Raw genomic sequence first — 23793 nt, 5'->3', positions numbered from 1 at the left:
AAACAGTCTTTGAAACTGTTACAAATTATGGGTTATGTTACAAATTATATCGATGTATTACAACAAAAAGATATAACCACTTTCTGTACAAAACTGCAGCTCGTACTCAGAAGCCCGGCTAGCTCAGTCGGTAGAGCATGAGACTCTTAATCTCAGGGTCGTGGGTTCGAGCCCCACGTTGGGCGAATATATCTTTTTTGTTTTTCTGTGATAAATAACATTATTTTTTATAAAACAAAAGAATAAGTGAATACATAACTCGCGAAATTGTAACGTACCATTTTCATCTTAAACGTGTTATCAATTATTTTGATAGATTACCTACATAGAGTGACTCATGAGCTATTATATCCTTTATATTTAAATAAAATAAATGTATTTAACTAATCTAAAATCCGAATGATCTATCTGTTTAAAGAAATGTTTTTTGTTAAAAAAAATATATAAAATGTAAAAAATCAGTACACACTCTATCTTCCTTCTAACATTGTACTTCCTAGCAGAGCGTGGTTTCGATCCACGGACCTCTGGGTTATGGGCCCAGCACGCTTCCACTGCGCCACTCTGCTCTTACAATGCTTGTTCCTCATTTTACAATTCCCTCTTCATATTAACTTTATTTTAAAAAAGCATTTTTTTATTATATTTTAATAATAGTATAGAGGATTTAGAACTTAATTTACTCTGTTATTATGCAGTACAAAATTATCAGAATTACAATAATTATAAGAAATAACTCAAATGAATGTAAAAAAAGAAAAGATACTTCTGTTAACTGGGACGATTTCGAGTAAAGCATGTGTAGATTCAGCAAAATAAAGCGCAGTTGCGTTTACGCTAACTGACCCACATTCACTACAATTTGCAATCTTGCAAATAATTTTACGAATTATGCTTTTGCAAATTATGCGAAACGAGTGCTTTAAAAAAAAAGGCGGTTCATTACGAAATGCGTGTAATTACGTTTACAATCTGATAAATACATTAGAGTTATCATATTTATTTAACTTAAATAATATATTGACATCTGCTAACTAATATTATTTAAATGTCGTAAGGAGACCCGCTAAAAGGTATTCATATGTAAAGTATTTTTATGTGAATCCAATTACTTTATTATAAATTTTATACACATTTGAGCATCAATAGAAAACTTAATTTTAAATCTAATTCCACTATATAAGATATACATGTAAATATATATTAATGAAAATGTAATATTCAATTTATTTCTTTACATTGAAAAAGGTCATGTCCAAATTTTTACGAAACATATAGCGAAAAAATTCCCAGTCAGCAATCAACAATATCATACGTTCGTCGCGATGACCTCAAATAGAATTCACGCGACATGGGATCCCTATAAAAATGAAATTCGATTGAACGAGCCTCAATCGAAGTTTCTAAATTATGAAGGAAACAACAATGAAGTTCAACACGTGCCTCTTGTTCGTTTTGGTGGGTGTCACTTTAATCCACGCCGGACCAGCACGCAAGGCCATTGAGAAGAAATCACTGGCAGAAGATACGAAGATAGAGACCACCAAGGAAGACCTGAAAATTGAAGAAAATGATGAACAGAAGGGTAGGACGAAGAAAGCTGCATTCTGTCTACAAATAGATCCAACATCACCGCAGATTGCTTTGAGCGATAATCTTGTTCAGAATATTCCACTGACGGTGCAGGCTCAGTCCGTTCCTCAGCCATTCCAAGCTCTGAACTTCATTCAACCTGCTCCTCAAAATTTACCTCAAGCGAATATAGTCGTTCCTCAACAAATGATCCAGCCAACTTTCCAATCTCTACCTCAAGTGGTCCTTCCTCAGCCAATGATCCAACCGATTCACACTGTACAAATTGTTCAACCTTCTTCTCAACCGTGTTCTGCAAGCCAGTCTACGCAACAGACTGAAGTCCCCCAGACAGTTCCAAAGCCAGAACCAACTCCATCACCTGAAATAGAAGTTGAAACTGTCACAGAGAAGTCAAAACCTATGCGTATTGAGAAGTATCCACAACCTTTACCAGTACCCCAGGAAACTTTCACTGTGGTGCCTTACGTCCCTACATATCAAGAACAGTTGATGTTTATCTCTGAACCTGAACATGCCACTTATGTTCAAGTTCCTTACACTCATCTCCATGGACCACTGACTGAGTGTACTTGTCAGAACATTGAACCAATGGCTATGAACATGATGCCAATGCCTATCATGCCCTATACATCAACGTTTCAACATAGATCATCTTTAATGATGCCTCATATTCATGGAAGTGTAAGTAGTAAATAGCAAACAATGAAATGATTGTTTAATATGATAATTAATATGTGTTAATTGATTACAGAATGTAAAAACAGCACCACAAGGTAAAACAAGAACTGTTATCAACATGAATGTTCCACCTTATGGTTACGATCATCATCTTCACGGAGCTCTAAACTTTAGAGGAATGCACCATATGCATCCAGAAACTTCTCTAGCAAGGAAACACGATCTTCTTGGCAGTCCAGTTGCTTCTGAAACACATGATCTGCTACAGATCAATAAAACACCCCGTGAAGCTGATTCCAGTCACTTGTCACCAGAAAAGGAAGCAGAGACCAAGCAGGAAGAAGGCAAAGCTATGTTGATCGACGGTCGACGCAATGCAAGAAGTAGCAAAGAGGACACAAAGAAGCAGGAAAAGCAAATAATTAGAACTTAAAACATTTATACAGGATGTAAACAAATTCATTGTATTTTTTATTTTTATATCTTTCAAATCTTTAATCTATATGTGTGAAAGTATATAATTAATAAAATGGACTTTTAAAATCAGAAAGTTTTTGTTCTTATACCTTTGTAGACAATTATTTATTTTTATTTAAACATTTGAACAGTAAACTAATGAAGAAGTTTTGGTACAAACATTTTTGCACATACTGTTTAGGTAAATAAAGTCATCTCTAGGTATAATAACTAAGTCCTTTGAAGGGGATTTTTGCAAATATTTCTGTAATACTGATGTGCTTAGCTGCATCCATGAACATTTGCATAAAGTAGTATTTTTTGTGCTTTTTCTTCCGTTTGGATCTAATTTCAAACAAAAGATCATTATGAATTATATATCACCTTAGTGATATACATAATGTAAATTTGTTATTTCATATTACCAATAAGTTTAAAATCTTCTTCTAAGATATCATTATTAATATTAAACCACCTTGAGATATCTTCCTTGGTCATAGAATTTACTTGTTTTAAGATATGTTCAATATTCTTCATAGGATCAGAAGGAGATACAATTCTATTTAAAACTGATTTATTTATAGACCAGTCACTACTTTCATCTCCCTTACACTTACAACAAGTGCAAGTATCTGGATGGTCAGCTCCTTTACATTGTTTATCGTAATAGGGAACTAAAAAAATTCTTAATCAAATCGTTTCTCATTAAAGAAAACAGAAAACAGTTATTTGATTACCCTCGCATTTGAAGCAATAACAACATTTACAGTCTCTTGCATGATCTGTGCCTAGTGCTGTAGAAGTGAAGGTTACAGCCGACTAAAACAGAGTAGTTTTTAATAAATTTATCATAAAAAATAATTATAAGAAAATCGTACATGTTGCAATTTAAATTCAGTTGCAATCGAATATGTATATTTATAATATTTTCTAATAGAACGTCTTGTTGGAGGAATAGTCCTTGGTGGTTGTGAAGAAAGATGATAGGGAACATCATGATAGTCTTTTTTGCAACAATCTTCTTCATATCTTGCAAAATACCACCAAAGATCCACTTTATATGGCCTGACATCTATATTTTTCTGATCCAACACTTGAGATATCAACATTCGTTTAACTATCTATAAACGATTATGACATATAAATTATCCTGACCATTACATACTTTTACAAGTACCTTTGCAGCTTGGTGACCAATGCAATTGCCAAATACCCTTAACTGTCTCAACAAAGGAGTTTTCTTCAGCGTGTATAAGATACTCACTATTCCATCATCAGTGATTTTATTATGTGAAATATCGAGAAACAGAAGTTTCGAAAAAGGAATAGCACAACTCAAACTCCTAAAGATAACTACAATTAAAAGAAATACTTATTCTTGGAAAAAAACTTTTCTGTAGTTAAATAAATACCTTGCACCATGATCAGTTATGATATTCTTACACAAAATTAGGGTTTTTAAGGCTGGTCTCTTTGTCAACCATGCAGAGATATGATCAATACCATGATCACCAATATTGTTACAGCCTAAATCCAACAAATGCAATGAATCATTGTGTTTTGCATTGGACATCATGATTTCAATATTATGGCAACTAAAGTTGTATTTTTGTAAATGTAATGCTCTCAGGGTAGTATTATACTGTAAAAAAAATCTTGATTAAAATAAGAAAATTTAAGAAAGCTAGAAATATTAAATTACTTTAAGCATGTGACCAATGACATCTGCAAAATGAGCAGAATCAAAATAATACATGCACCCCGGATTTGGTCCACTGATGTCTAAACTTTTTAAAGTTTCATTAGAGACTTCTTGGTCTGAACTCAAAACCATCATGAAATATATTAAATCAGAAGCTGTCTGATTTACATCTGCAATATTTAAACTGCACATATATTTATTTTCTAATAAAAAGAGTGCTATATTTTTTGTATTCTGTAAGAATTGAATTTTGATTAATAAATTGGAATCGTAAAATATTCATATATTTATTTATTTACATAAAAAATATCTTTTACCTGGTTAACAAATTTATTTGCTCTCAAATTAAGATTCCTAAGTTCTAAATTCTTTGCACATTCAAGCATGTAATCAATTCCATAGTTGGCAATATTATTATTTTGAACATCCAATTCTTGAATATTTTTATATAACTGATAGTAAGAATTGTGTTCAGAATACATATATTAATAATAATTCTTTTTTTAAAAGATATTTAACCTTACAAGAAGATGATCAAGCAAATTTATGAAACCAGTATCTGAGATATTATTGCTGGCCAAATTAAGATGAGTGATATCTTGATTTTCCTTCAAAAAAATTAATAAAACCGGGATGTCTATGTCTTGAAGATGTCTCCTACAATTGTATAGAAAATATGAAATTTAATTGGATAATTAGGAAAAATTTAAATGATAATTTCTATTTTTACTAACCCAAGTTTCTCATATACAAGAGGTCCACGCATATTAAGTATTTTCTCTGTACTGCAAATTGTTTTGCAGAAGCATTTGAAGAAACATAATGAGATTTGATGAAAATAAGGAGGTTTTACACTCTCCAATACATTAAATACATTAACTTTTCCACAATCTGTGCACGAGAGTGGACACTGATATTTATTGAATTTCATGATTCAATTCTAATACCTACTAATTTTTCAGAGAAAAATTTCTTAAAAATTACGTTTACATATATATAGTAAAGATGGTAGTTGAAATGTTTATACTTCAGGTGAAGCCATTCATTGTGTTCCTATTCGTAAAAAATTTTGCAACAAGTCATCATCACATTATAATTTGTAAAAAATGACAGATGATTTTTTTCTCAAGAAAAAGAATGAATCAGAAATTGTTCCACTAGATGAAATGTTCAGGGGTAAATATAAAAAAATTCAATATTCTTTGAGCTCAGTATCCATATCAAAATAAAACATAACAATTACGATATGGATATTTATTTTATAATTAGCATATTGTGAAATGGACCAAATTTCTTTTGAGCAAAACGTTGATCTATTACCATTATCACAAAGTGACAAATGGTTAATTTCTGCTCGTATACTCGATATGGTTACGTTAACGAATACAGACACTGGTCTTGCCTTTTTCAAATTTCGCAAAAGGGCTCTGACCTTTGAAGAATACTTATCATATTTAAAAATCTTGGCGGAATCTAAAAACTTAGACTTTGAAGAAATGAAATATAAAATGCAGATATGCGGGAAGCCCAAAAAAGCTACTTAATTACATCTACAAATACTAAATACAAGCTTTATTCTTTAACAATGGTTTACAGTATTGAAATTTGCACACATCATCTGTAAAATTAAGTCTGTCTGAATTATTATCTTGTAATGAATTGATTTGTTGAAAATATTTATAAAAAACAATATTTTTATCTTGATATTTGATCTGAAATCTTTATATTTGATTTCTCTCGTTGCTTCATTTTGCACGAGACTTTCGAACTCAAAAAGCAATGTCTTGTTTGATTTATAAAACCCATTTAAAAATTATCATGTGTCAATACAGTCGTAGTATCCCACAGTGAGCGTTAAAAGAATTATTTAGAACACAAAGCAAACTACTTTTGAGTTGAAAGATTGCCCTCTATGCACGTTAAACAATAAGTTCTTTTATCGATTTATTTATTTCTGACAAATAAGATGAATACAATAAAATTGCCAAAAATAAATAAGTTTTACAATACTTTCTAATATCGTTTAATTACAAGGCACGTCAATCACACAAAAATCACCATATCTTCTCGATAACATCCGATGGTCTTTTTTTACAGCGAAATAATCTATACAATCACAAATATGACTCTTTCGTGCCTCTTACAGTATCAAAAATAAATTAATATAAGGAAAGACAACTGAGGAACGTATTAACGATAATATATGATAAAATCAAATATATAAAATTATTTCAGTGATTTTCATTTCAACCGATAAATAACAGAACAGTTGTGTTCTTCGATATGCAGGCGTTAAAATACTTCTTTCTTATTATTTTTCATTCTCTTCGCGGAAAAGTATATTATACATTCTGCTGTATCCATTTTAAAGCAGTTCTAATGTTGCCAAGCGTTACTCTACCAAGGAAACTAGCGATTAATTGATATTCCGGCATGGTACGTCTTCCACAAGATTTTGTGGAAAATGATCTATTATAAGAATTCTGTTTTCTGTCTTCCTGGACATTTTCATTTTCCAGTACTTCTGGTAGTTGTAACATGGAATTTCGCCCTTCGCAAAGTACTTTTGTAGTTAAGCACAGAAGCCATTGCATAATCTACAAAAAATATAAAAATATAATGCAGTTCATATAAATTTAAAAATTAATTTAGGAATGTAAAAATAATACTTCATTAGTTGATGGCAATTTCCATTCGCTCCTAAACCATGTGCTCGGTGCCCATAAGTGCAATTGTACTATGGTTGCTGCAGTTTCCGCGTCGAGTCTCTGAAATACAAATATCGCTAAAAATATCGTATATATACTTCAAAAGTAACATGGCTCAAACAGATTTTTCAGGAAAAGTGAGAAAATATCTAGATGTTTACAAAAAATATTATATTATATATAAATATTAAACTATATAACATTATTCAGCTAAACGCAGACTTTAGGAAACAATGAGTAAATATTAGTTTGTAATCTTCCTTCCATGGTTTTGATATTTATTTAACACAGGACTGAATTATTTTGAGTAGTGACACACTTTTAAAATACATATGCAATATATTCAGTTGTAAATACCTTATATAAGCTCCTCGACAATAAATTCTTAATGAGTGCAGAAATAATAGTTGGCATATGGTTAGGCAGAGGTTGCAGATCTGTCTCTTTATAATTGTGATTTTTAAGAGAAGTCCCTTCCATGTCGCTATGGAACGGATTTTTCATACCAAATATTTCATATGCTATGGTCCCAACTGTCCAAAGATCAGCTTTTGTGTAATTGATACTGGTAAATGGACCAGGTTCTGCTGTAATTACTTCCGGTGCCATTAGAGCTGCATTCCCGCCTTTGTCGATATCATGAGTGTTGTAAGGCAGGTACAACCCATGACGTTTATCCGCTAGGCAACATCCAAAATCTGTGATTACCAAAGATGGGCAATTCTCTGCTTCTTCTGACAAGTCTAACAGAATATTATCACTCTTCAGGTCACTGTATTTTTAAAACAAAAATGGTATATATGAAACATGATATAATCTGAAACATAATACAACGACATTCTGATCAAACAAACAATATTAGTTTACCGGTGTGCAATGCCATGTACATTCAAATGAGTTACACCCTCCAGTAATTGAGCCAGCAGTAGTATTGATTCCCTCATATTCAAGTTGTGATTGCTCAAATATTGTTTCAACGTAGTGTCATATCTGCAATTGAAAAAAAAGAAACAGTTAAATTATCTGAGATTCTAATCCTGAGAGAATTATCTGAGATTCTAATTTTATGAAAATTATGTAACATTTTAATTTTGAGAATCATGCGAGAGAGAATCGAAAAGTTATTTCTTGGAATATCAGAGACCTTTTCATTAGCAGAAATAGGCTCATGTTTCTTCCAGATCCCTGAGGATTGATGCGTGCGGGTAATGCATCCGGATACATTCTCCAAGAACCAGGTAACACTGGTACTCTATCAGCAAAGACATAATACATCGCTACGACATTTGGATGCGGAGGCAGCTTGGTTTTCCTCTCGACCATTTTCATTTCCCAGTCAGCTAATTCCTCGTTTTGTAAATATTTTCTGGCTGGTACAGTTTCCCGATACATGGACCTCAGAATAGACAACGCATTCGATTCGGTATCATAATTGAACATCATTTTTAATGCCAGTGGAAATGAAGTTATATCTTTTGTTTTATCGTCGATGTTTATCTGGTTTTCAGTACTTGGAGAATCGTTAAATCTTGCCGAGTAAACAACCGCAGAGCATCCTTTCGCGATTGCAGGGCCAATTATAAAGTCTTTTAAACTAACAACTTTCTCTTCGTTTTCGATTGTTTCATAATTTTTGTCATTTTGTGGCGTGTTCCATTGCAATTTTGATACAGATTCCTGTAAATATTTTTAATATGTAAAGTTTTTCTTAAGTTTTCTTCATCAAATGAACATAAAAATAAACTGTTATTAACCCGAATTTCCCAGCAGACTCCTTCCAATTCATCTTCTTTTGTTAATATTCCAGTGCCAGATGCCAATGACACACCAACCAAAGCAAAAAAAGGAGCTGAGTCTCCACCAAAGACCAATCTACTAGCAGCTCTTCTACGCAAGTCAGCAGCTAAACTATTAGTGACTCGCTTCAAGATGTTATCTACAAAGATTCGTCGAGCATGGGCCCCCAAATAACCAAGGTGTTTTCCTGTGCTGGACACATTGCTATTACCCTGGGGCAACCAGCCCTGGGACTTGCCTATTTTAAAATTGACAAAGGTAAAGCTTTAACTTTTCTATATACATTCCAAAATTTTGATATTTCATCTATTTCATCTATACAACCTAATCCCACAATGACACATTGTTCTTTTGGACTATAATACAATTTGCCAAAATTTTCTTTTTCTAATTCATGTTCTTTTTTAGGATACAAATTTAGTTCATATCTTCATATCGAATTTACCTAAGTTAATCCATAGTTAGTCAATATAAAAATTTTGTACACAACAGAGACAATCATAGAAAATAAATAATTATTTAGGGGATTCAACAGCCAATCATTGTAAGTCAGTCTTCCATAAAAAATAATTTGCATCTTGTAAATGTCTTTATAACACCAAAACTTTTAATTAACAATTATAATAACTATATAATAAAAATTATAATAACTAAATTAGAAAATGTATTATCATTAAATTGAACTGGATCGAAAGTTTCTATAACGACAGAATATAAATGAAAATCTGACTTACACTGATTGACTTCTAAATTATCCATTTATTTATTTACACAGAAAAATTTTCTAAAAAGCTCTGGTATATGGATAAGTTTTAAACCTTCCTGAGGTCATGTATATGCTCAGAAACAACAGTAATTCTATATAGATGGAACAATACCACTACCCAAAAGATGGCAGAAGATTATTGAATAGAATAGTGCATATTTGGTTTAATTATATTATTGCAAGATATTAAAATACAGTTTATAACTCATACTAGAAAGTATTTAAGACTTATCCGTCAAACCAATACATGTATATGATGGTTAAATAACCTCAAAACTGGAAATATACTGAAACGTAATTAACATAACTTCTAATATGAAATACAATATACATATACAAAGATACCTAAATTGTCAAAAAAATATGTTGAATCAATCAGCAGTTTCTGTTTTGGTTACTAACTGTGTCAAGGTCCTTTGACAACAGTCGACCATCCTGCAGGAATAAATTTCTCGAAGGAACTCACCTACTTGCACAACGTGTATCTTGTCGTGATAGTTCCTTTGATGGAAATTAGAGTAGAAGCACTCGGTATTTCTGAATGAATGCAGTAGAGCCCGACCATTTTGTACGAAACGATGGACTGCTGTCCGAATCGACATCTCTCCGCGCTTTTGGGCCGAGAGAGCCCAGCGGGCTAGCTCCCAAGGAAAGTAAACCTTCACCACCGAAGGCAGACTCGTTGTTATTAATTTGATCCTTTTTTAAAGATCCTCGATTAACTGCGTAGACAAGAATTGAACAATTTCAGCAAAATCACCCCTTTCCCCTGCCGCTGTCGCTTTCGCACTGCGCTGCCGAACTCTATCGGAATGTCACAGAACACGTAATTACGGAACCGTGAACAGCCATATGTCATGAGAAAGAGCATAAATTAAAACAAAAATAAGAAATAAATGTTGAGAAGGAATTTAATATATTCGTAATTTTTATATGTAAATGCAGAAATATTTGCAGTCTAGCAATAATCTGTATATTTATTTAGTAAATATAGAATTTTTACGTACACTTAAATATTTGCAGAAATATTTGTAGTTTAGTAGTAATCGATGCGTTTATTTTTAAGATAAATTGTATTTGAAGAACGTTATGCGATTTGTACAGTTATCTGATTTTGGATCTGATAACGTGCGGAAGAAACGCATTAAATGTGTTCACTATGTGCATGGTGCAAGTTCAATTTAGAATTACTCACACTTCAATTTTATCTAAGCCAATGATATAATTGTATTTCCTCCAATAGGAAAAATAAATTGCGATTGAAGAACGATGAACTTGATAAACTGCTTTGATCATGTTTATTTCATATAGTCAATTATGTACATATTTAGTTTAACTAATTAATGACATTAATGAATATATACTCTCTTCAAACTTAACCCTGTAATAACACTATACAGGAAATATCCGTGAAATGAATTAATGATATCTATAAGCCCTGCCATAATTGTATACCGCTCTACTATCAATTGGATTGCAAGTGAAAAGAGCATCTCCACGAGTCCCATCCGGGCAAGTACACACAGCGATATGCCGCCTGGGTGTGCAAGTTGCTGATGGTCCACACTCTTTCCCAGTGCAAGGATTTTGGCAAGAGTAGTCAATGCACGCCTTGTTATCTGGACATTCGCTGTCAGTGAAGCATTCTCCACGTTGACAACTAGTTAGAGCGTTCCCTATATATCCTGAGGGACACGTGCATATTGGTCTTTCCTTCCCAGTGTTGTCATGGCCAGGAGTACATATTGCATTGGTTCCACAAGGATTAGGTTCGCACAGATCTCCTATGGATATTAATAAATTTAATCATGTATCAATTCATATACATTTGCTAAATTTGCTTCAATAAATTTGCAATTCATATAAATTTGTTTCAAAAAGTTGAAGTAAACCTTGAAGAGTTTGAGTTTTAATATTTTTAGTTTGGTAATGGAGATCTGAGATATTAACCTTGATTTTTTGGAACACTGTACATGATTAAGTTTACTTACGTGCTTCGAATAATCTACAGCTAACGAAAGGATTGCCAGTCATGTGTTTCGGGCAACTACAAACTGGAGTTATGCCTCGCACATTGCAATCTGCATTCACACCACATACTCCGTCACAAGGGTTCACGCATTTCTGATTTAGACAAGCTGGTTTGTTCCCTGAACACTCTAAGTGCGTGGTACATTCCGGACGACAGGCTACGAACGCATTTCCCAACCAGTTCTACAATTTTGCAAAAAAAGTAGTGTTACAAATGACAAAAATTCTAATAGTAAATATAAATCTTTCTTAATTTTCGTTATACATTGATCATTGAATAAAAAATAATCTGAAATTTTTCGAACAATACTCACAGTTGGACAACTACACATGGCTTGATGATTAATAACGTGACATTCCGCATTCTCACCGCATTGGCATGGATTTTCACATCTGAAATTAGACGAGCAGGCAAGATGATTCGGGCATTCACTGTCACTGTCGCACTCGTGGCGGCAACCAGTTAAAGGAGATCCTCTATAACCCGGAAGGCAACTGCAAACAGGAACCTCATTCACTACCTCGCATTTGGTATTAGCTCCACAAGGACTCGGCTTGCAGGCAGCCTCTAAAAAAGTTTCATTAATATTTAAGTCACACTTGTCTCGAAGGATATTCTGTTTCATGTATACCAAATACTGAGTGACGCAAAAGTAGGATTAATCTAAAATTTAAAACTTCTACAAAACAATTACTAACCGATATTCTCGAAAAAAATATTTTTTATACTACAGTCGCTTGTAGACATACAAGCTTTCCATCAATATTAATTTCTTTTTAAATCTTTAAACTTATATTTCATAACTTTTGTGATGTTTATAGTAGGAGTATAGTTTTATATGCATAGAAACATATACGAAAGTATTACTTACGAGGGTCAGCTACACGGCAAGAAGTGAAAGGATCTCCCGTGTGCCCCGTAGGACAATAACACGTTGGAATGTGATTTTTGGTTTTGCATAACGCGTTCACGCCACACAGACCATCGCAGGCATCTATACATCTGTTATTAGTACATACTCTGCTTCCAATGCAATCCTCATTAACTAGAAATTAGGTACATAATTAAAAATCTTTTTTGATATACTTAAACATTCAAATCTTTTATATAGACACTCACTTAAACATTCCACCCTGGTACAGCGAGAAAGAGGGTCCCCCATGTGCAAATTCATACAAGAACAAACTGGTCTGCCTTCGCTAACAGTACATCTTGCATTAACTCCACAAGTATACGTTTCGCAGCCTAAAAAATATTAAGATACTTTAACGAAACAATCTATAAATTATTTAGCTTGACTTACCAATATTGTCAGGTGACAATATCTTGGAATGATAATATCCACCGTTAGTGATTGCGAATAGCGAAAGAAGAAGTAAAACTGCGGTCTGTAAGTATTTCATTTTTTTAGTAGCCTGAAAAAGACATTTTCATTAAATTTTCAAAACTATGATGAATTCATTTAATTCATAGGTATAGTTAAAAAAATATTACCTCGAACGAAGAGTGACCGTGTTTGAAGACCGAACCAGGTGAAGTAACAGGTTCTCAGTGAATGTGGAGATGAGCGTGAGTTTGAATACGAGGAAAACCCCACCTCCTATAACCTTCAGTCCCAGTTTGAATTTTGCCTACGCGTGCCCCTGACGATCCTTCGATGGGTCTCGCCTACGCTAGACCACTTCCAATGTAAATTACTTCAGAAGATCATCTTTTTCTTCGAGTAAGCAAAGAAACACTCCGAAAAATATTATCTCAAGTTCATCCAACATAATCGGGAGCTATTTACTTTGCTAATTAACGAGATGCAAGAAAAACAATCAGCAATGACTCCATCTTTATCCTAATAAAAATGACATATTTCCTTTTTATTTTTATTGGTACATGATATATCTCGTTACAAAATTTTCTTCTAATCAAATATAAATATATCGATCGTATAAATTAATAAATAACATCCTAACAAATTGCGGTAGAGTTCGATGCTTTAATTACATAATAAATCAACTATTCTTTTTTTAATAGATCGACTTTCATTGGTCGGAATGTAGACCCAATGACGGGATAAATATATTCGAAAAAAGCACCGTGTTACAGATTAAATACAGAGAGCGTGAGTAATCGCACTGCAAGTCTACTGTTCGATGGGCAATCATCCTTTCGCGCCAAAAATGGACCTGCCAATGTCGATGGTTCCACGTGCACATTACGATCATCGACGCAAAGGTCGTTATATGCGTAATCGTTTTAAAAAATCAGATTAAAAAATCGAACTCTCAAAGGTCGTCGAATTAAAAATCACTCGTAAGTTATAAAACTGTATTATGCAAACAAGGAAAGACTATAAACATATCTGCCCAATTATGATACCTGCAAGAAAATTAGTTAGATACAAAAATTCTCTTAATAATGATCGTAATAGACTCTCAAAATGATGAAGACAATGATTAATATTTTACCTTATTTGTTTGGCTGATTTATTACAATAATTTAAATAACTTAATAATAAACTTGTATATCATAGACAAATAGATTATACCGTCTTTCGTCCTAGGAACAAACTTTTGCAATATTCATTGCTAAATTTAAGAAACTGTGTGCACGATTATAAATGTGATACATGAGTTTAAAAAAAAGAAAACAATTTATTATAGATGTCTGCGCGAAAAATTATAATTGAAACGATATGGTTTCCTAGAGTATATTCGTAAATAAAAACTCCAGACTAATCTATCCGATGATCTATTGTACAAATGAAAAAAAAGCTCCCGGCATACCATTCGATTTAGTCTGCGCTTCGTTTTACATTATAAAAATTTTCGGACGAAATTTAGGAAACCACCCTCATAGTATCCAACTATGAGACGAAATTACACAATAATGACTTATAGTAGGTAACCATCATCGTGTGTCCCCGATTATTTTTTTGTCTGATTTTTAATCTGCTTCGGAAGATTCTTCAGAAACTCTTCGTATGCTGCATCCATGTCGTCGTCCTCCGACATCCATGGTTCTTCACCTTCATATCCCTGTTCCGATATGCTGTAAAAGTATTCATACGGTAAGGGACAAAAGTATTCGTCAGTCGGAATATAGAAATAAAATGAACAATATTTTTTACATTACTAAATGTATTCAAATATTATCAATAATGCCAATATTTGTGTACATTTATTATACAATTTACAATTTATCATATAATTCAATTATTTATAAATGTCTATTATAATATACAATTGCATATGTTTGGATATATTTAATTATATAGAAAATATAAATCTTTTTATTTCTATATTCCAACTGTGGGAATTCTTGTGTCTTTCACTGCATATATAAAGTGACTGTGAAGCTGTATCTATGTGTGTGTATTGAAACAAAACTTGAATTACAGGCAGCTACAAGTCACATAACTAAATTAAGAGCATTAGATTGTAATTAATTCATCATGGTAAATTAATACACCATGGAATATATAAAAAGTTTAGAATTAACTCCATAACAGAAGAAATAGTATGTCAGAGTTACAAGATAAAACAATCACTCCAGCGACCTAACCAGAGAATTGTATGCAGTAGTAAATTTACCTAGAAAACTACACAATACTGCTAAAGAAAATATATATATAACATTTGATTAATTATATGTACATACATGTGGTCTTCTATGTTCATTGTGCTATCGGCAACTTCTTCTAAGAATTTATTTTCCTCCGGGGTTAATAGCTTGCCGTCAGGACCGTATAAAACTGGTTCATCGATAGCCTGGTTGGGATCTAATGGCTCTATTGATTCTACTGTCGTGGAATTATCAGAACTCTGACCCCAGTTTCCGTTTCTCAATTCGTGGACACTATGTACCATATGTCCTATGTGTGAATCCACTCTACCTTCCGTTACAATTTCCGTTAGAGCTCGCATCATGTTCTCCATCTCTTTGCGTCGACATTCAACTTTATCCTTTTCTAAAGTTTGTCCTGCCAACTGTAAACCATATTGGAAAAATTAACACAATGAATTCAAGAAAATTCTTGGATTCTAGATTTCTTACACATGTTTCTTTTTCACATGTTATATACCTTAAGCGCTTGGCAGATGTTCTTGACAGAATTCGGCGCGGGATTTTTTAATATAATAATAATAAACTGAATTAATAAGTTTCCTAAAGTAAACGCAGAAGCGTGATCCATTTGAGTAACCAATTCAGCTAGAAGTAATATCAACCCATGACACTTCTTCTGTTCTTCCTCTGTGTGATTCTCCTTCTGCTGCCAGTTGGAAGCTTGACTGTCTGTTTCACTTTTACACCTATTGCCAACTTGCACTTATTAAATCGAAAATTTAAATACTTCATTAGCATTTAATAACTCACAAAGTATACAAAGTCCATCTGAAAGACGTCTGTTCTATGGGAGTCAAACTATTGTCCAAAGAGGCGCAAAGTCGAGCACCACTGTACCGGAAATTACCCTCATTTATAGACTAGAAATAATTTCATGCATCAATACAACTTTCTTTTCAATTAATGAAAAAAGAACAAGAATATACCTGTTGAATTATTATCTTCATAATTTCTTGAAATTGACTAGGAATTAGTAAATAAGGCCTAAGATTATTTATGAGCGGTGGCACGATCAAAGTGAAATGCCCTGGATTTAATATCAACGAATGTATAACACTCATTAAATTCTGTGTTATGTTTGCAAATTCAATTAAATAATTATCGTCTTCTATATTCGAGTCCTATTAATAAACAATAAATAAATTAAATTAAATTAATTATTTGACTTCTATTAATTTTCGTAACATATTTTCAAAGTATGAACCTGATGTTTGTCTCTGTAATCTCCTGAACCATCATCAAAACGACCATAATCTTGCATATTTGGTCGCTGATCCTGCTCCTGCTGTTGATGTTGTAAAAGGTTATCAAACTGTTGAACTTGCTCTGCTTGCTGATAATGTCGAGAAGTATCATAATTATACGCAGGATTTTGCTGCATTTGTGCGTGGAGAGGTATTTCACGTGCCATTTGTAACCTATCTTGAACTGAGTGTTTATGTATATATATCTGTTGTTGATGACGCTGTACCATCAAACAAATACAAACATTTTTCACAGTTACTCCAATCAAATAACCAATGTAACCAATAGAAAATAAACACTACCTGCTTAACAGGATATGACTTTGGAACAAACTCAGCTGCATGAACGGACAATGTAGAGTTCTGGATAATATCATCGAAAGACTTATCCAATTTGCCCTGTTCCATGCTTCTTGATTCTACTGACCCTATAGTTAAAAAGCCACAACCGTAAAGCAATAAAGTACAAAGAAATCCAGCATAAATAGCATGATAACTTTGAAGAAGTCTTCTCATAAATCATAGCAACCTGTTTGCATTCCAGATGTAGCATGATGGGGTCTCCTTAAAATGGGGATATCCTGAGGGCTGGAAGTCCACGGACCCCTACCACGACCACGTCCGGTTCCACGTCGTTCCACGTCCCCGTCTCCACTTCCATCACCTACCAAAGAATTCATGCTTTCCCCGGCTAAAATTTTCTTGACTATGTGGTCACTTTGAGGTTATATTAAACGACGACGATGGCACCGTACGGTGTGGGGAACCGTACCCGTAGTAAGATTCGAGACGCACACTTGGTGGTCGTGCGTATTTTACCACATAAGTTCAGTAATTCCGCTGAGTCCGTTAGGTCCGTTATTCACAATAAAACGCGTGCCGCCTCATAAACAGAACATCAAAAGTCGGCCTAACAAATTTATCCACAGCAAATCCCTCTTGTAATCGACTACGATCGATGGTAAACGCGAGAAGTTGGTTAATATCTCACCATCCGCTCTTCAAATTGGAACTATGTACTAACCAAACGTGAGGAATAAAATATGAAAAAAAAAGAGGAATTTGATAAAAAGAAAAATCTTTGTACTCCTTTTATATATAATTTCTTATCTTTAATAAAATTCGAGTTATATTTAGTCTCATTAAATCACTTGTGATATAGAATATTTTTGAACGATATTTAGAGAATAAATCGTGTAATAGGTCTGACAAATAACAATTTCACGAAAAAGGAGCGAAATTCGCCCTAAATAATTCTTCGAATTTGATAGGAAAAAAAGGAATTATTTTTAGTATCGTTAATTAATTAATCAATTTGATAGAGTAAAATTATGAGTATCGAGTATAATGAGTGCCATCCTTTGGATATTTTATATACTTTTTCATATCATATACATTTTGTGCTTCTGGCAATTTTTAATTTACTGTAAATGTATAAATGTACGTAGTGTACTTTATGCAAATTTAAATTTTTATGAACATGAAAAAGGAAATAGAACCTTAGAAAAGATTTGTTTTACTCGCTGAATATTAGAACAAATACTCTACTTCAGATATTTTATATATTTTTTGTATATTATATGCATTTTGTGCATGTTCGCAGTTTTGAATTTCCTATAAATGTATAAGAATTCATAATCTAGTTTATGCAAATTAAAATTTTTAGAAACACAACTAAAGAAGTAGAACCTAAGAAGAGATTTGTTCCCCTCCGTAAACATTATAACAAATGCCATGCTCTAAATATTTTATACATTTTTTTACATTTCTCATAAATGCATAAAAATACGTAGACATCTTTCAAAAAATCTCACATTTGGTATGCCACAGATATAGTTTAGAAAAAATGCCTGTCTCGCTAGTTTTCCATTAGCCTCGGCGATCACTCGAAAGAGGCGCCTTCGACTAGCCCCCGAGTTATGAGGTTACGATCGTTGACACGGACGCAGATTGATATCGAAATGAACCTTCGTGGTCCTTGCTAATGATGTTGTCGAATACGAGAAATCGTCGCCGAGTTCTTTCGTACGCGTTCGTCTCGTTGCATTTACTCGCTATTAGAGATTCACCAAGCTACGTGAAAAATCACACGCGTGCATATGATTCATAAAATATATTGTACTAGGTTTGACCGTTTCAGGTACGTGCGTATGCTTACAACCCGAATGTATACGATTTCCAATTGTTTCTTTCCTTTTTCAAAAACATGCAATTTATCTTATTGCAATGACACACTGGAATTTTCCATGCACCGAGCGAAGTTTCCTATACAAATGAATAAATAATGATTTCTTTCATAAGTTTCTATTCTCTAAAAAATTTGAGTAATGACATATATAATTTGAAAAGTATGGTAAAAAAATATGAGTTGCATTCTGAACAATAATAAGTTTAAATTAGTGTAACATATTATTTAACTGCTTCAAAATATAATGTGTTATTGCAGATTTAAAATTTCATAAAAATGAATTGAGTGTAGAGAAACTACAATTATATGATAGGATTCTTCAATGCAATGAATATTTAATCTTGCATGATAAATGTATATTCTTTATAAAACAACTTGCACTTTATTAATTTTTTTTTAAAGGGTCACATATAGTATCACGTGTACTTGGAGATGTTAGAAGTTGGCTTGAGGGTAGTTCGTGGACAGGATTGGAAGTGGGATGACCAAGATGGTGGAGAAGGTCATGCAGGAACAGTCGTAGAAATTGGCAAACCTCCCTCCTTTGGCAACTCTGCTTCCAGTCCAAATCCATCAGATAGGACACCAGATAAAACTGTCATTGTTCAATGGGACCATGGATCCAGAAGCAATTATAGAATTGGATACCAGGGAGCTTATGACCTTTTGGTATTCGATAATGCAGCCACAGGAGTTAAGCATGCAAATATCATATGTGATGGATGTAAAAGACATGGGATAATTGGTATTAGATGGAAATGCATGCAATGTTGTGACTATGATTTATGTACTCAGTGCTACATGGCTGAAGTACATGATCTGAGCCATTGTTTTGAAAGATATCAAACAGCCAACTCCGTGGGGTAAGTTTTTTCAAGATTACATTCTTATTTGATTAGATATACAAGCCACCTTATAAACTTAATTATTTGATATATAGAGTTCAATTGAATCCCAGAGAAGGTTGCACCAAGATTCCTTTAAAAGGAATATTTATAGGGGCCAAAGTTATTCGCGGTCCTGATTGGGAATGGGGAAATCAAGATGGAGGAAGAGGTATTACATATTTATGCTTATAACTACATTGTGAATGTTTATGCACTGTTAGGAAATTTGAAAGTGCAAAGATACACAGTAACATGCAGAAATATATAAAATATTCAAAGCATGATATTCATTATGATATTCAGTACCTAAACCAATTTTCTTCCTAGATTCCATTTTTCTAATTATCTTTGTAAAAATATGAATTTGCATAAATATCCACATTTGTATAAATATGTATTCATAACAACATTGTAATAAGGAAATCTTAGATACACAATATATTTTGCACTTAGGAAAAACTGGCAGAGTCATGGATATACGTGGATGGGATAACGAAAGTAGTCGTTCAGTGGCTACTGTATCATGGTCTAAAGGCAGCACAAACGTTTACCGACTCGGGTACAAGGGTTGCGTAGATTTATGTTATGTGGAGGAAGCTATGGCTGGCACATACTATAAAGAGCACCTCCCACTCCTTGGACAACCGATAATGACCGTACCGGACAACGGAGCCAACGTAACCCCGACAAGGAATGGTGTTCCTTTTGCTGTATCTAGTCCACGCCACTCAACTTTCAACGTTGGGGACAAAATAAAAGTATTGGTTGCAGTAGAGACACTCAAAGAGATGCAAGAAGGTCACGGTGGTTGGAATCCACGCATGGCCGAATATATAGGAAAGATCGGCAGAGTTCACCGTATCACAGATAAGGGAGATATACGTGTACAATTTGAGGGATGCAACAACAGATGGACGTTTCACCCGGGCGCATTAACAAAAGTCACCAGCAAAGACAGTTTTTCTTTAGGCGACATAGTTAGAGTGAAAACCGACTTATCCGCGGTTAAACTCTATCAACGAGGTCATGGAGAATGGATAGACGTGATGAAAAATGTAAGTTTATTGATTTTCTAATAGTCACTAAACTTTATAGTAAGAATATTTGTAGGCTCTAGGAAAAACCGGGAAAGTAATCAAAATATATTCTGACGGAGATTTAAGAGTAGCTTTAGATGGTCATACATGGACGTTCAATCCTTTAAGCGTCACATCCGTTCCTCCTGGAACTGAAACTGTTGCTCTACAGGATGAAGCGAATAGAAGTCGAGATTGGACAAGTACACTTCCATTAATCACAGATTATTTAAATATATGCGTATGTATAAGTATTGTCAATTTATTATTGCTTATATAGCTGAAGGTGTGGACACAGAGGTTGAAAAATTATTAAGAGATGCAGCCAGAGGTGAGGCTGGAGTCTCTGCAGTTCAAGAATTTCTCAAAAAGTATCCTGGTAGAGTAGATGCGAGAGCTGGCGGCCCAGGAGGTGGTAAAAAGACCTGTCTTCAAGTGGCGGCTCATCAAGGACAAAAGGATCTCTGTATTCTTCTCCTGGATGCTGGAGCTTCTTTACGAGCTGTAGACGAGGACGGAGACACGCCTCTTCACTATGCTGCTTTTGGGTTTGTTCCGAAATCAATTCAATCTAAAATAATCATATAAATTTCAAAATTATATTTTTTAGAGTTTTCTTGTTTCATATCATAGCAATCAACCAGAAATAATGGAGCTACTTCTATCACGTGGCGCATCAATTAACGCTGTGAACAATGGGAAATGTAGCGCGCTGCATGTTGCCGTGAACAAACAACACGCTCAGTGTGTTAAAGTATTATTACGTCACCATTGCGACGTTAATCTGCAAGACTCGTACGGAGACACAGCATTGCACGATGCCATCGGGAAAGATGCTCTGGATATAATCGATGCTCTTTGTTCGTGCGATAGGGTGGATTTCACCTTGAGAAACAAACGAGGCTTCAATGTGTTACATCATGCTGCCTTGAAGGGTAATGCTCAGTAAGTATACTCGATTTTTCGGCAACGAAACTTCTGGAGACTTAATTACGAAAGTATATGTGCATCCTTTGGTACAGTGCAACAGAAAGATTAGTGGCACGAGCAAGACATCTTGTAGATGTTAAAAAAGAAGATGGTTTTGCGGCATTGCATCTTGCAGCTTTGAACGGCCATAAAGACGTAGCCGCCATGCTTCTTTCTCCAACTGGTGGAAATGCAAAAGTAGATTTGCGGAACAATCGCCGACAGACCCCTTTGCATCTTGCCACTTCGCAAGGACATTGGGCTTTAGTGGAGTTTCTTGTACATCATAATGCTGACATTGCTAGCACGGATGCAGATGGAGATACGGTGCTACATATTGCTATAGTGAAGAGTCCCAATCAGAGTAACGTGGTTCCTACGCCTGAAAGTTGTCGGGATTCTCCCCTTATCTACGCGGTATGTTATGTTCCCTAGATTAATAACTATTAATAGGTTTCCCACTATCTATTTAAGTTCTATAGATTATTAATTATTAATTATTAATAAATATCTCACAATCCATTATTATTTGAGTTTTTTCCTTTCTAATTTTCTTCTTATTAGTTACGTTATTCGAATAATGCTTACTATAGATATGGCAAAATTTGGCTCGCCAAGGCGCGAAGACAGAACTCGCGTTAGCTTGTTTCCTAGTAAGTGTGGACAGGAGTTGTACACTACTGAAACATGTGAAGAATTCAAAGAACAAGACGCCATTGGATCTTCTCGAAGCTGATTCCCAATTAGCCCCGCATACCGACTTGCTACGGTGTTACCAATACCAAAGTCAGAGTACTCAATTAGAGTAAGTAACTTGATGATTGATTATGAGATTGTATAACATATATACAAACCTAATTTATTTTTATATGAACTTGTTACAGAATAGAAAATACTCCTGCTTCTCAGCCTTCCATATATCAGATAGACACAGCGTTACAATCGGAAGTCGTGCGTGGAACGAGAAAATGTATTCCAGGTTCTGGTGACGCTTCTGAATGTCACAGTTGCTTAGGTATAGTGACAAACGCGATGAAAGATGGAAATAGATTTAATCCGGGCAGCAGTGTTGTTATCAATTGTGCACAATGTGGTCATGGAATTGCCAAAACGAAAGCTAATCAAGGTACTCTATATAAATATTACCTTCAACTCATTAAGGATCAAGTAATATGTTAATATGATCAAGTAATAATGTTATATTAACTTCAATTTCTTTAAATTTCATAAAATTGTAGAATTCAGGTTGAGGAAACATCATAATGCTAAAAATAAATAAATAAATAAATAAATTTAAAAAATAATAATGATATGTTCTATATTCCTATAAAAGTTATTAATTTACTATTTTGTGATTTGTTATAGATGGTCAAGCAACGGGAGATATTCCTTTAACGAAACAGGAAGAGAATGTGAAAGATAATGTATTGGATGAGAGGAAGAAGGAAGAGGATCATCAGGGTAAGGAAAGAGAGAAAGATAAGGATTTAGAACGTTTGCGTTATTTGGAAACAAGAGTGGCAGATCTGGAGGAAGCTAATATGTGTAGCATTTGCATGGAACGCCGTCGAAATGTCGCCTTCTTATGTGGTCATGGGGCCTGCGAGCATTGCGCTGCTCCTTTGAAAACCTGTCACATGTGTCGCAAAGTTATTACGAAAAAGATTAATTTGTATTAGACAATCAAGTTGGAAACGTTTGTTCGCCCTCTAGACTATTTTGCTTCCTAATATTCGTACGTTAAATACGTGATATTATTGGCATGTAAAATGAAATACTGAATTACAACTGCCAAAATATACAATATCCCCCTTTTTTAAATAAAATATGTTTAATCAAGTCTCCATAACCGCACCAATGTTGTGCCATAAATAAAAATAAAATTTGGAAGTCATGTGGGTGAGTGTCACATTTACAGTTTTTTCTTGTCGAATTTGTAGTTATTTTCAACAAAATAATCACGTGCTTCTCTTTCTCAGATTACAAACGACACTTTGCCCGTTGTATCCCGTCCATTTTTTATCATTAGTTAAAAATAAGCATTTTGTAAAAACCTCCTTCTTCTGTACTATAGAT

General features: G+C 33.9%; 6 protein-coding genes, 1 long non-coding RNA gene and 2 other non-coding genes across 10 annotated transcripts; 4 read left to right on the top strand and 5 right to left on the bottom strand.

The window, feature by feature from the left end:
* The first annotated feature begins 112 nt into the window (after positions 1-112).
* Trnak-cuu lies at positions 113-185 on the top strand. The gene has a single exon. It is a non-coding gene; the product is annotated as a tRNA-Lys (tRNA).
* Positions 186-497: 312 nt separating this feature from the next.
* Positions 498-569, bottom strand: Trnam-cau. Its single transcript has one exon. It is a non-coding gene; the product is annotated as a tRNA-Met (tRNA).
* Positions 570-917: 348 nt separating this feature from the next.
* LOC117242364 (titin-like) lies at positions 918-2761 on the top strand. Of its 2 annotated transcripts, XM_033508958.1 has the most exons (3): positions 918-1755; positions 1909-2277; positions 2348-2761. In XM_033508958.1, exons 1-3 carry the CDS (start codon positions 1411-1413, stop codon positions 2705-2707), a joined length of 1074 nt encoding a protein of 357 aa, XP_033364849.1. In that variant the 5' UTR covers positions 918-1410; the 3' UTR covers positions 2708-2761. The 2 variants fall into 2 exon arrangements, with proteins under 2 accessions (XP_033364849.1, XP_033364848.1); XM_033508957.1 differs by having other exon boundaries at positions 926-2277; positions 2348-2758.
* Positions 2762-2840: 79 nt separating this feature from the next.
* On the bottom strand, positions 2841-5836 carry LOC117242387 (leucine-rich repeat-containing protein 34-like). Its single transcript, XM_033509008.1, has 10 exons — positions 5167-5836; positions 4957-5089; positions 4750-4884; positions 4433-4666; positions 4143-4372; positions 3908-4073; positions 3609-3851; positions 3468-3549; positions 3156-3404; positions 2841-3075 (listed from the first exon to the last, which is right to left on the bottom strand). The coding sequence occupies exons 1-10, from the start codon at positions 5361-5363 to the stop codon at positions 2867-2869; spliced, it is 1878 nt and encodes a 625-aa protein (XP_033364899.1). The 5' UTR covers positions 5364-5836; the 3' UTR covers positions 2841-2866.
* A 140-nt stretch (positions 5837-5976) lies between these two features.
* On the bottom strand, positions 5977-10507 carry LOC117242357 (serine/threonine-protein kinase PINK1, mitochondrial). Its single transcript, XM_033508948.1, has 7 exons — positions 10170-10507; positions 8895-9175; positions 8285-8817; positions 8008-8130; positions 7498-7912; positions 7102-7200; positions 5977-7029 (listed from the first exon to the last, which is right to left on the bottom strand). Exons 1-7 carry the CDS (start codon positions 10303-10305, stop codon positions 6775-6777), a joined length of 1842 nt encoding a protein of 613 aa, XP_033364839.1. The 5' UTR covers positions 10306-10507; the 3' UTR covers positions 5977-6774.
* A 468-nt stretch (positions 10508-10975) lies between these two features.
* LOC117242363 (neurogenic locus notch homolog protein 1) lies at positions 10976-13371 on the bottom strand. The gene is made up of 7 exons (XM_033508956.1): positions 13230-13371; positions 13039-13150; positions 12855-12980; positions 12607-12780; positions 12049-12302; positions 11695-11917; positions 10976-11487 (listed from the first exon to the last, which is right to left on the bottom strand). The coding sequence occupies exons 2-7, from the start codon at positions 13136-13138 to the stop codon at positions 11123-11125; spliced, it is 1242 nt and encodes a 413-aa protein (XP_033364847.1). The 5' UTR covers positions 13139-13150; positions 13230-13371; the 3' UTR covers positions 10976-11122.
* On the top strand, positions 12677-13893 carry LOC117242392. The gene is made up of 3 exons (XR_004495249.1): positions 12677-12791; positions 12878-13125; positions 13209-13893. It is a non-coding gene; the product is annotated as an uncharacterized LOC117242392 (long non-coding RNA).
* A 289-nt stretch (positions 13894-14182) lies between these two features.
* Positions 14183-17608, bottom strand: LOC117242359. Its single transcript, XM_033508950.1, has 8 exons — positions 17127-17608; positions 16901-17025; positions 16558-16818; positions 16280-16474; positions 16104-16213; positions 15811-16039; positions 15387-15715; positions 14183-14777 (listed from the first exon to the last, which is right to left on the bottom strand). Exons 1-8 carry the CDS (start codon positions 17275-17277, stop codon positions 14654-14656), a joined length of 1524 nt encoding a protein of 507 aa, XP_033364841.1. The 5' UTR covers positions 17278-17608; the 3' UTR covers positions 14183-14653.
* An 857-nt stretch (positions 17609-18465) lies between these two features.
* Positions 18466-23634, top strand: LOC117242418 (E3 ubiquitin-protein ligase MIB2). The gene is made up of 11 exons (XM_033509040.1): positions 18466-18737; positions 19188-19648; positions 19726-19841; positions 20126-20727; positions 20783-20951; positions 21029-21296; positions 21382-21693; positions 21771-22134; positions 22311-22522; positions 22602-22843; positions 23083-23634. The coding sequence occupies exons 2-11, from the start codon at positions 19218-19220 to the stop codon at positions 23394-23396; spliced, it is 3030 nt and encodes a 1009-aa protein (XP_033364931.1). The 5' UTR covers positions 18466-18737; positions 19188-19217; the 3' UTR covers positions 23397-23634.
* Positions 23635-23793: the final 159 nt, after the last annotated feature.

Source organism: Bombus vosnesenskii, unplaced genomic scaffold (assembly GCF_011952255.1).
Source record: "Bombus vosnesenskii isolate JDL3184/JDL3185 unplaced genomic scaffold, Bvos_JDL3184-5_v1.1 scf7180000016274, whole genome shotgun sequence".
In the NCBI taxonomy this organism is placed as follows: Eukaryota; Metazoa; Arthropoda; class Insecta; order Hymenoptera; family Apidae; genus Bombus; species Bombus vosnesenskii.
This window is presented reverse-complemented; position numbering and strand designations above follow the sequence as displayed.

Coding starts and splice junctions, on each gene's coding strand:
- LOC117242364 (XM_033508957.1), top strand. CDS start 1,411: ATGAAGGAAACAACAATGAAGTTCAACACGTGCCTCTTGTTCGTTTTG. Junction 2,278..2,347: donor TGCCTCATATTCATGGAAGT/GTAAGTAGTAAA, acceptor AATTGATTACAG/AATGTAAAAACAGCACCACA.
- LOC117242387 (XM_033509008.1), bottom strand. CDS start 5,363: ATGAAATTCAATAAATATCAGTGTCCACTCTCGTGCACAGATTGTGGA. Junction 4,885..4,956: donor ATTTGCTTGATCATCTTCTT/GTAAGGTTAAAT, acceptor TCTTACTATCAG/TTATATAAAAATATTCAAGA. Junction 3,852..3,907: donor TTGGTCACCAAGCTGCAAAG/GTACTTGTAAAA, acceptor AATCGTTTATAG/ATAGTTAAACGAATGTTGAT.
- LOC117242357 (XM_033508948.1), bottom strand. CDS start 10,305: ATGTCGATTCGGACAGCAGTCCATCGTTTCGTACAAAATGGTCGGGCT. Junction 8,818..8,894: donor GAGTCTGCTGGGAAATTCGG/GTTAATAACAGT, acceptor AAATATTTACAG/GAATCTGTATCAAAATTGCA. Junction 7,030..7,101: donor AATTGCCATCAACTAATGAA/GTATTATTTTTA, acceptor TATTTTTTGTAG/ATTATGCAATGGCTTCTGTG.
- LOC117242363 (XM_033508956.1), bottom strand. CDS start 13,138: ATGAAATACTTACAGACCGCAGTTTTACTTCTTCTTTCGCTATTCGCA. Junction 12,781..12,854: donor TACCAGGGTGGAATGTTTAA/GTGAGTGTCTAT, acceptor CCTAATTTCTAG/TTAATGAGGATTGCATTGGA. Junction 11,918..12,048: donor CCATGTGTAGTTGTCCAACT/GTGAGTATTGTT, acceptor GCAAAATTGTAG/AACTGGTTGGGAAATGCGTT.
- LOC117242359 (XM_033508950.1), bottom strand. CDS start 17,277: ATGAATTCTTTGGTAGGTGATGGAAGTGGAGACGGGGACGTGGAACGA. Junction 16,214..16,279: donor TGAAGATAATAATTCAACAG/GTATATTCTTGT, acceptor AATTATTTCTAG/TCTATAAATGAGGGTAATTT. Junction 15,716..15,810: donor ACATCTGCCAAGCGCTTAAG/GTATATAACATG, acceptor TATGGTTTACAG/TTGGCAGGACAAACTTTAGA.
- LOC117242418 (XM_033509040.1), top strand. CDS start 19,218: ATGTTAGAAGTTGGCTTGAGGGTAGTTCGTGGACAGGATTGGAAGTGG. Junction 19,842..20,125: donor AAATCAAGATGGAGGAAGAG/GTATTACATATT, acceptor TTTTGCACTTAG/GAAAAACTGGCAGAGTCATG. Junction 20,728..20,782: donor GGATAGACGTGATGAAAAAT/GTAAGTTTATTG, acceptor GAATATTTGTAG/GCTCTAGGAAAAACCGGGAA.